General features: G+C 48.3%; 1 protein-coding gene and 1 pseudogene across 2 annotated transcripts in view; one reads left to right on the top strand and one right to left on the bottom strand.

Annotated features, from left to right (window-relative positions):
* Nucleotides 1-1,120: 1,120 nt before the first annotated feature.
* On the top strand, nucleotides 1,121-2,257 carry LOC129481570 (putative GED domain-containing protein DNM1P34; annotated as a pseudogene).
* Nucleotides 2,258-8,849: 6,592 nt separating this feature from the next.
* The window catches only part of LOC129482531 (golgin subfamily A member 8S-like), a 32,963-nt gene continuing 30,948 nt past the window's right edge, over nucleotides 8,850-10,864 (bottom strand). For both annotated transcript variants that reach the window (XM_063639048.1, XM_055278490.2), the window contains 5 exons: nucleotides 10,417-10,508; nucleotides 9,747-9,847; nucleotides 9,564-9,664; nucleotides 9,316-9,468; nucleotides 8,850-9,230 (listed from right to left, as the gene is read on the bottom strand). In XM_063639048.1, coding sequence (XP_063495118.1) covers nucleotides 9,055-9,230; nucleotides 9,316-9,468; nucleotides 9,564-9,664; nucleotides 9,747-9,847; nucleotides 10,417-10,508 — 623 coding nt within the window. In that variant the 3' untranslated portion in view covers nucleotides 8,850-9,054. The remainder of the gene's footprint in view (nucleotides 9,231-9,315; nucleotides 9,469-9,563; nucleotides 9,665-9,746; nucleotides 9,848-10,416; nucleotides 10,509-10,864) is intronic.

Here is a 10,864-nt window from a genome sequence, read left to right as displayed (position 1 = left end):
ACAAGGTGAAACCCCATCTCTACTAAAAATACAAAAAATTAGCCAGGTGTGGTGGCAGGTACCTGTAGTCCCAGCTACTCAGGAGGCTGGGGCAGGAGAATGGTGTGAACTCGGGAGGTGGAGCTTGCAGTGAGCCAAGATTGCACCACTGCACTCCAGCCTGGGTGACAGAGCAAGATGATTCCATCTAAAAAAAAAACCCTCAAAGGATCACTCATGGTCAGCAACTATATGCAAAGAAATAAGAAAACCTACTAAAAACGAATAAATTTCCCGACACATCTAGCCTACCAAGATTGAACCATGATGAAATCCAAAACCTGAACAGACCAATAACAAATAATGGGATCGAAGTGGTAATAAAAAGTCTCCCAGCAAAGAAAAGCCTGGGACCCGATGATTCACTGCAGAATTCTAGCAAACATTTAAAGAAGAACTAATACCAACCTTACCCAAACGATTCCAAAAATAGAGAAGGGGGGAATACTTGCAAACTCATTCTACAAGGCTAGTATTACCCTGATAACAAAATCAAAGATACAAACCAAAAAAGAAAACTACAGGCCAATATCACTGATGAATATTGATGCAAAAATCCTCAATAAAATATTAGCTAACAGAATTCCACAACACATTAAAGTTGGGGCGCAGTGTCCCAGGTTCACTCAACCCTTCCCATTTTCCTCTCTGTGTGTGTCTACTTTGCCGTGTTCCCTGGTGGCAGTGGTGGTGGCAATGTTGGTGCATGGGCCCCCCAGGACAAGGAGAAAGTGAGTATGCCCTTTTCTTGCCTCCTGCCAGGCATCTGCAGCCTGGCATGAGCTCTGGCCAGGTCTCCAAGCAAGGGACCTAGAGATGTTCTTTTCCAATTTCTGGATTGGTAACTTGAGGCAAATTCGGGGCACTAGAGTCAGAACTAAGAGGAGACTGAATCAGGAGAGTCTGGGGTCCTGAGAGGCAGAGGCCTGAAACCGTCTAGAGTGTGTGGGGAGCTGGGTGCATGTTCAGGCCAGTTGCTTCTCTCTGTGCCTCAATGTTCCAGGTACCCTTGGAGGGGCTGAGATCCTAGGAATTCCTGGAGCCTGGCTGCATGGCCTGGCTGCATGGCCTGGCCACCCTGATGTCCTTGTGTTCTCCATGACAGGACAGCAAGGCCGAGGAGAATGGCTCGGACAGCTTCGTGCACTCCATGGACCCACAGCTGGAGCAGCAAATGGAAACCACCCAGAACCTGGTGGACTCCTACATGGCCATTGTCAACAAGACTGCGTGGGACCTCATGGTTGGTGTCGCGCCCAAGACCATCATGCACGTCATGATCAACAATGTGCATGCACCGCCTCATAGGAGCAGGGGGCTCCTGTGGCACTGGGGATGCAGGTGGCCATGTTGGCCTGGGGGAGATGCTGACAAGCCCTATGGGACCAGGTCCAGGGAGGGAGGCACAGTCCAGACCAGAGCTGTCTCATAGAAATATAACGTGGGACTGGGCACAGTGGCCCATGCCTGTAATCCCAGCACTTTGGGAGGCCAAGGCAAGAGGATAGCTTGAGCCCAGGAGTTCGAGACCAGCCTGGGCAACATAGTGAGACCTTGCCTCTACACAAAAATTTTAAAAATAACTGAGCTTGGTGGTGGCACATGCCTACAGTCCTAGCTACTCGACAGGCTGATACTGGAGGATCACTTTGAGCCCAAAAGGTTGAGGCTGCCGTGAGCAGTGATCTTGCCCACTGTACTCCAGCCTAGTGACAGAGCAAGATCCTATCTCCAAAAAAAATTTTTTTTAACTGAGTACACAGGTGTCCTGGTGCCATGATAGGTCCTGGGTCCCCTCCCAGATCTGTGACCTTGGACAGGTGACTTTTCCTGTGGACCTCAGTGTCCCTATCTGAGTGAGAAAAGGGCGGTGGGGAGGCAGATCTTTGAGTCTAAGTGGTGTAGAAGCTATACTCAGGGCTCCAAGTCCAGCACACAGTCCCAGCAGGGCCCAGCAGGAGGCCAGGGCAGCACAAGCATCAGATCCCAACATCCTTCCCTCTTTGCCCACTCTCAGACCAAGGAGTTCATCTTCTCAGAGCTGCTGTCCAACTTGTACTCACGTGGGGACCAGATCACACTGAGGGAGGAGTTGACAGAGCAGACACAGCGGCGTGATGAGATGCTGCGCATGTACCACGTGCTGAAGGAGGCGCTCGGCATCATCGGTGACATCAACGCGACCACCGTCAGCACGACCCCCAGGGCCTGTGGATGACTCCTGGCTTCAGGTGCAGAGCGTCTTTGCCGGATGAAGGAACGAGGGCTGGCCCCCCCCCATGGCTGAGCCCGGCGGCTCTTGGAACAGGCTCCATGCCCAAGCTGGCAGACCTGGGTGCTCTCTGGAGCTGTCAGAGAGCTCGTGGTTTATGGTGTAAGGGCTGAGAGCCTGGAGGGGGTTGTGTGTGGGGCTGTACTCTGAGGTGGCCAGAGGCCTAGGATAATCATCCTGGGCACACCGTACCTGTTGTGCAGTCTGAGTTATGCTGCCAGGGCAGGGCATCCAGCTCCCAGCCTGGGAGTGCTGAAAGCCAAATCCACTGCAGAGCAGGGGTGATAGTCAGGGTCCCACCTCCTCTATCTGCCGGCAATCCAGTGGTGATCTAGGATAAAACCTTGAGAGTCCCATACACACGGTCAACCCACAACACACCTCACAGGCCAGGCAGGAAACACAGGCCCCTTCCCTCCCTCCAAGGTACCATCATAGCTGCTAGCGTGTGACTTAAGGCAGGGTGCCTGGCCCCCGTTGAAGCACTACCGCCGGCCAGCAGGCTCACGCACCTTGGCCTGTTGCTCCTAGAGGTCGCCTCTGCTATTCAGCCAAAGGGACCACAGTGCCTGCTGGCCCAGCTGAGCTCCGCCCAGCAAGCCCACCCACCTCCCCTGCCATGGACTCTTCCTCTTCTGCTTTTCCCAGCAGGAAGGGCCCAGCCTCACCTATGCGACCTGCAACCCCCAACAAGCTGAAGCTTCCCTCTTAGACTTATAAGTCTATAGCCAGTGGCATCCAGCTGCCTGCCCTCCCTGCCTCCCCCAGGGACACTTCAGGGGTTCCTGGGCTTTCTGACCACCCAGAGGGGGGCTCCGGTGATCACTCCAGCCATCCATCCCTTTTAGCTTCATCATCCTGGTTCAAGCAGTGTTCCTTCTCTATCAGGCCTGGTGGCTGTTGCTTTGGGCTCCCCAAGGCGAGAGGTGGCCCTGGACAAGTGGGTTGGAAGACAGGGTGACCAGAGAAGAGGGAAGCCCAAAGGGGCTGAGCATCAGTCTTAACAGTGGGTGCACCGAATGCCATGGAAGAGGCCAGCCTGTGTGGGGTGGGGAGGACCGCCACAGCCCCCAGGCACTACCTGTGAAGCTCCGGCTCCTCCCTCTGTCTTCCTCCCCTTTCCCTTCTGGCCCCTCTTTTCCAGGAACCTTGCCACACCCGCACTTGCACCCTCCCCTCCCTGGCCCTCCCACAGCTGCTGTGGCTCACCTGTGCTCTGCACTTGCCTCACCAGCTCTCTGCTCACTTTTCCCCTCCTGTTTTCTCTCTGCTTTCTCTCCAACTGCCAGCCGATCGGGTCAGGCAAGTACATCCCATCTTGAGAGCCCCAAGCCCCCCTTTGACCTCTAAACAGATCCCTCCTCTTCTCAGAGACCTCCCTTTCCAAGCCTGCCTGGGCGGCTGTTGTGTGACTTGGCCGTGGCTGCCCCAGCCCCAAAGCCAGCCCCCTTCATCTGTGACTTAGTCTGTTGTAGTGGTGAGCTGACACATCCAGGTGTGACCTTTGCTGAAAACTTGTGCCCCCCTCTGTGGTATGCCCCTGCCCTGTTCTAAAAATATCTATAAATACATATATATATATACATATATATATATATACACATATATATATACATATATATATACATATATATACATATATATATGTATATATATACGTATATATATATACATACACATATATATATACACACACGCACAAACATACACCTACACATGGCTGACCGCCTCACCTCTAGCTCTGGGTATCAGTCACCATGCTGTCCTTTTGGAGTCTTGTGGCCAAACAAGAGAAAGCTATCCCCTGACATTGCTCCTCCAAAGTGTGCCACCTCCAGTGAGCCTCCCTGTCACGCCCCGCCTACGGAGAGCCAGCCCCCCGCCATCCCTCCCGCCTCCCCACCAAGCATGGGAGTGCTGTGCAGGCAGCTGTGTGGCCTGACAGTCTCTACCAGTCCTGCTGTCCCTTGGCTGAGAATCAAACCCATTTCTGGATGGCGGGGAAGTGTGTCCTCTCCTGACAGTGTTCTCTGTGGAGCTCAGGGGAGGGGAAAGGCCAAGCCATTTCTAGGGTGCTGTTGGGAGCGGTGAAAAGGCCATACCCTTTCCAAGGGATACTTTTCCTGGAAAGCCCCTGGAGCTTAGCTGGCTCTTATCCTGCGAAGCCGGCTCTGGCCACCAGGGGGCAGGGCCATGAACTCAGCCTGGAGGGAGCCTGCAGGGCAGCCAGCACTCTGGAGGGACAGACAGAACAGGCCACCAGCTGCAGACAGGAGAGGGAGGCAAGGGGACAGAACAGAAGACACCTGGGGTGGATGGAAGTCAGTGACTTTAGGTGCTGGTACCTGTCTTCCTGGCCACCGCTAGATCAGGCTTCTAGGCCTGTTGGCTGTCAGGGCCAGACTGAGCCCCATAGGTGCCATGGCAGTCCCCGTGGAATCCCCTAGGCGCCACCATGCAGCATACAGGTAACACGCCTGGAAGGTCCCCAACAGCCTAGCTGGACATGCTCAAGACACTCTGGGACTCCTTGTTTGGCTCCACAAACTCCAGGACCCAGTGAGGGAAACGGGAACACACCAGGCAGAGCAGTATAGCTAAATCCGTTTATTCCAAAATAAAAAGCAAAATAAACAGGAGTCGCATCACCAGGGAGTAACAACCCCATCCCCGCCTCCTTCCTCTGTCCTATGCTGCAATAAATAAGTTTCCCAGCCACAAATAATTATTAGAACCTCCTCCCCATGTGCCAGCTGCAACCACCGCTAGGTATGATACAGGGGTGGCCCTACCCTCTGGAATATACAAAACCTTACACAGACACAATATGTACACGCGGGAAGGGGGGCCACCCCAGCAGCCCGTGCCCTTGCCTGCTCCACAGTTAGCCCCACTGTCCTGCCTCAGCTACCTCTCTGAATAAGATGGGAGCGCCCCGAGGGAAAAGTTGCTATGGTGAGTAAGGAGGCCATCAGGCCTCCTCCAAACAAACCAACTCCACCAGCCTCTGGCTCTTAAATAACAATCATCATCATCCAGAAATTTAGGGACTCAGCCCTGGTCAAGGTGACAAAGGTTCTGTTTTTCTTTCCCCATTAGACAGAGGTCTTATCCTCTTACCCTAATTGTAAAAGGGTGCGTGGGAAGGGGTGGTAGGGACATGGTGGCAGTGGAGACTCCAGCCCCACTTCTCCAGGCTTTGCTGACAGGGGCCTGCTTTTAGTTTTTATTTTTATTCCATGACTTTTTTTAAAAAATTCCATAACTTCTTTTTCATAACTTTTTTTGTAACTTTTCATAAAACTTTTTCTACTTTTTTCCCAAAAGTTTTTGGCACAACTTTTTACATTTTTTATCCCATAACTTTTTCACCTCATAACTTTTTTATTTTGTGTTCTTTTAATAAACACTTGCATAGTTATATGACAATTTTGTAAAAATGAAACACATTTTCTCATGCCAAGCATGCCCAGCATTTGCACAGTATCAATATCTTTAATAATATAGTTTTCAAGAAACGCAAAATAAAATTTTAAGGCAAAAACAACATTTTGAAACAATTTAATAATTTATTACATTACAGTGGCATCACACTAGCAGTCAATAATAGCACTCTAGGGAAAAATATTTCAGTATTTCCATTACACATTCTGTTTACAAGAATTCATACATTGGTAAAATTCATTCCAAGAAAACTTGCCAAATAAAGCTTTGGACTGGAACTGGCATTTCTTTCTCTGCTTTTCCTTCCCACATTTTCTTTCTTTTATACTACAGTGTTCATATTTTAAAATGTTTTAACTTATTTCAGAACATTAAGATAGCAGTTACATTTTTTAATAGTTACATTATTTTAAAATGGCTCTTCAAGATAAAGTTTTAGAGAAACTATATTATGGATAGGACTGATTTACATTTTTAAATTTTCTAAAAATCAGCTTTGGTTTTAGAGCTGATATTTTTTCATTTCTGGAAAATCTATCAGGTTTAATCAAATACTTTTGAAATTATTACATACTGCAATCTTTAAATAGGTGTTTTGATTCTTCCTACAGAAATTAAAATGTATTCAGTGGAACCCATATTTTAAAATTTTATGTTTCATGATGAACTCTACCCTTCCAATGTTGCCTTCTAAGCAAACTGAAGCCGCCTTACACTGAATGAGGAAGAGCACAAATACTCGGCTGAATGAGGTATCACAAAAGACGGCATGCACTTTGAAGAAAGACTTAAGTTATTGTCATACAATTTCCATTCTTTTTAGCTTTTTCTTAAATATATGACAAATACCTACACAAAGAGTGGTATTTCAGTCAATATAGTAAATTTATTTTCCAGACTGACCTTCAGCTTAAATATGCCAGTGTGTGATTTAATCCATAGGCACCTGATGAACACATTATTGTCAGATTGGTTACAGATGCTAAACGCTATCTGAAGGTCATTCCTAGTCACTGATATTCATCAGGGTAAAAGTGAAGTGATTTCAACGATAGAAGTACCTTTGAAATAATTTATCAATGTATTAGATAAACCCAGTTTCAGAATGATAAAAGAAAAAACGTTAGACCAAATAATGTGGCTAATGAACAGCGGTCCGATTTCTAGCCGAGGGTTTAAAGTGCTCTTAAAGTAACTGTCTTTAAACTGAACTCAAAGAATGCAAAAGCGCCAAGTTCAGAAAATAAAAGGCAAGAACAGGACTTTAAGTGCATTTTAAACCGACGGGCTAGAAATCGTACCACTGTTAATTAGCCGCATTATTTGGTCTAACATTTTTTCTTTATCATTCTGAAACTGGGTTTATCTAATACATTGATACATTCATACAATTTGGAAGAGTCAGTTGAAGTCACAAGGACCGAATATTTGCCCTCTTTCAGTGAATGCCAGAAAATCTGTTATTCCGTTGGTTAAATCATATTGTTGCTCTCCTGTTAATGTCATAGAAGTATCAGGAGGATGCCAAATGCTAAATATGGAGACGGTCTAGTAACTAGAAATCCCCACCTCACGTTATTAGGATGTAGGGAGCACACATACATATCTCCCTACATCCTAATAATGTGATGTGTTCTGGAACACAGACATTAGAACTTCATGAAGTTTGAACTGTTGAGTCTTTCCCAAGCATCATCAAGTTATGATTTAGGCAATATATGACTGAAATGCATTCATTCATTACGCATAGGCACAATCACATAAATATTGCACAAAATATGTCCCTAACTGAAACTGAGAGGTACAAAAACATATTTCACTCTTTGTAAAGAAGTTTGTGAGAAAATATAACTGTGTGATTGTATAGACACGTTTCCTGATAATGCAATGACATTCACAAACTGGATTGCACTGAAGTTTCTAAACATTTTAAGTTTCATAAACTTCTCCTTGATTTTCAAAGATGGTATAATACTGTCTACTAAAACTCCTTTTTGTTTCAACAAGTACTCTCACAAGTATTAGTTTATAATAATGTTTCTTATTATTTTTAAAAGTGTTTTCCATTCAAGGAAAAGAAGTAGATTCCTATGTCAGAGTAACCAAGGTGATTGAAGAATAGGTATTAGCCAGAGAGGTCTAGATGGTAAAATCAATCTTCAGGCCTCAAAGAAGCTCCGTGGACAGAGAGGAATGCCAGGTGTCACACAGCTTTCCTTCACTCTAATTCATTCTTGGCTAGAGCCTGTATGCCTGTTCCAGGGACATTTGAACTCATAAAGGATTTCTTATGATCTTCACTAAATACATTAAGAATGCCAACCAGTGCCCTTTTGTGTAGTGAGGCATGTAGTCATGTGATTAAAACAGGTAACATGAACTCTGACTTTGAAACGTATTATAGATACAAATGCTCTAAGCTAGGAAAGGTTTTCCACATCCACAGTCAATGATGAGAACCTTTCATTCCTCAGAAATAATCCCTTTTTAGGTCTTCGAAAAAGAGTACAACTGCTGCAACTCATGATGCAATATCTTCATGAGCCCAGAGCACATACAAATCCTAAGGGAACCACGAGAATACAGCGTTAATTCTTGGCACTGGAACAGATGAAACACACTCTATCCTGCACATACCTGCCAGAGCAGGCCACTTTCCTCCTCTGTGAGATTTAAAAAGCTCCCCCAAAAGGTTATGACTCTCATCACCAATACACAGAAAATGGAGGAAAGGCTGTTTCCAGTTCTCAGCCTTTAAACAACTCTAAATATCAGTATTCATAGTGGCATATTACAAAGCAATAAACAGTGCACACTTGGGGGCAAACCACATATTGAGCTAATGAAGAGCTCACTGTGATTAAGATTAGATCAAACACTAGCAGAACATAGGCAAATTTTATCTGAATTCTGTAATGAATATACATGCTGCAATAACATTAAAAAAGCATGGCAGCCTATTCCAAACCAACGAGAACCGTTTTGTGCAAAGAGTGGGTCTTTGTGTGTTTGAACTCCCACCACATAAGGGCAAACTCGATATGCATGCTAATGACCTACAATTATGAAATTAAAAAAGAAAAATACTGAAGGATGCCAGAGTGAACATCGGTGAAAGCCACAGAGGCCCACTCTCTTTTAACTTTTTACAAATAAACTTAAACTATAAATTAGAAACACAAATAATCATGAGTGGCTCTAACAGTCAAATGAACTAAATGAATTGTGTCGGAGATTAACCCCATAACTTGGTTTCTTATTTAAAAATTTCTTGGCCAGCTCTTTGATGATGATGATGTTTATCTCCTTCTTCTCGGCAGCCACGCCCAGCAAAAGAATGGAAGACAGCCAATGCTGCCCAAGCCTGGGTGCTCCTGGTGGTCCCGCACGATCGGCTGTGCAGTAGGGTTGTCACAGGGAGGACCCTCCCTGGCCTCTCCTTGCGCAGAGGTGGTGAGTCTCACCTCACAAAGATCTTTGGAGAGAGGGAGGCAGGGATCTGAGCACAGTGGGAGCCCCCCTCTTCCTGCCTGCCCACCCCGCCTGAGGGCTCTACTCACCACCATGCTTGTCTGCAGCCCCAAGCTCCTGGGGGGCTGGGGCTCCTGGACCGGGCTCATCAGCAGGGTTCTGGGCAGCGGCCAGGAATTTTCTGTGCCCATTGTTGTCGCCACAGGCCCCGATACCATCTGCTGCAGCTCCAGCAGCTTCACCTGGAGGGAGGGGTGCTCAGCTGTCATGCCACTGCCTGCGCCCACCCTCACACCCACCCCCACCCACACCCCCACAGAGTTGTTGCACACCCTACCTTCATCTCCTCCCTGTCCTGGGCCAGCCTCATGATCTCCTCCTCCCAGTGCCGCATCTTTGGCTTGGCCCCCTGGCTCTGTTAAAAGGTGATGGGTTTTCCTGCGGGAGGACAGGGCTCAGACACTGGGGCCTCTCTGACGGCCCTGCAGCTCCCCGTGCCGTGCCCTGGCCTCCCACTCACTGATGGCATCTCTCTCGCCAGTACTGGATGAATCGTATTTCTTGTTTCTTCACCAGCTCACTCAGGTCTGCCTTCTCCTCTGGGTGGTCCATAAAGCTGCCCTGGAGCCAAAATATTGTGGTCACATCTCAGCAGTGACCTGCCATCAGGTGGCATTTTCAAGTCATGGAGAAGGCGGAGGGGAGTCCTGGCGTGGGCCAGCTTCTCCATGACTTCCTGCAGGGCCCGGTGGGTCTCCCCACTCACAGACTCGCCCCCAGTCTCTGCGGCTGGGACCACCGCCTCTAGCTCCTTCTGGGCCGAGGCCACCAGGTGAGCCAGGCGCTGGCAGCACACCCTCCGCTCTTTCACCTGATCTCGTAACCGTGCCTGCTTCTCCTGGGCACTGGCTCCAGCAGACTTGAAAAATGCCACCTGAGGGCAAGACGTGAGCATTCTTGTAGGGGCATACACAGAAGAAATGGGGCAGAGAGGTGCAGCGCAGCCCCTTCCCTTGGGGCCTCAGAGAGTGCACCTGTTGGTCACAGGTGAAATGGTGTCTGACCACTGGCTCTCGGAAGGGGTGAGGGTCCAGAGAAATCAGAAGGCAGGGAAGTTAAGAGCATAAATGGGGTCTTGGAGGGACCACAGAGGAAGGTGGCAAAATGGGTGCAGGGGGAGTCAGACTCACCGTGGCCTCCCAGCTCTCCAGGTCCTCTGGGACGCTCGGCATGGGCCGAGGTGCCTCCTCCCCCTCACTGCCCAGATGTTGTCCTCCATCTCCTGTGCGGGGTGGCCAGAGGGGTCCTCAGACAACCCAACAAGGGAGGTACCATGGGCCCACCTCTACCTCCACCCTCACTGTGTAACCCTGAGCCAGCCCCTCCCCAGAGGGGAATGAGCTGCTGTTCTTTATTTTTACTTTTAAGAATCAAGATCTTGCTATTCTGCCCAGGCACACTCCCACTATTGGTCGATGTGGGAGTTCTGACCTGCTGCCTTTCTGACCTGGGCCAGTTCAGCCATCCTTAGGCAACTTGGTGGCCCCTGCTCACAGGAGGTCATCACACTGATGCTGAACTTAGTGCAGGCACCCGGTGGGCATAATGACCAGCTGTTCTAAAGGTCTCTTCCAACTC

This window comes from Symphalangus syndactylus, chromosome 5 (genome assembly GCF_028878055.3).
Source record: "Symphalangus syndactylus isolate Jambi chromosome 5, NHGRI_mSymSyn1-v2.1_pri, whole genome shotgun sequence".
Classification (NCBI taxonomy): Eukaryota; Metazoa; Chordata; class Mammalia; order Primates; family Hylobatidae; genus Symphalangus; species Symphalangus syndactylus.
Note: the sequence above shows the minus strand (reverse complement) of the source record. Positions and strands in the feature narration are given on the sequence as shown.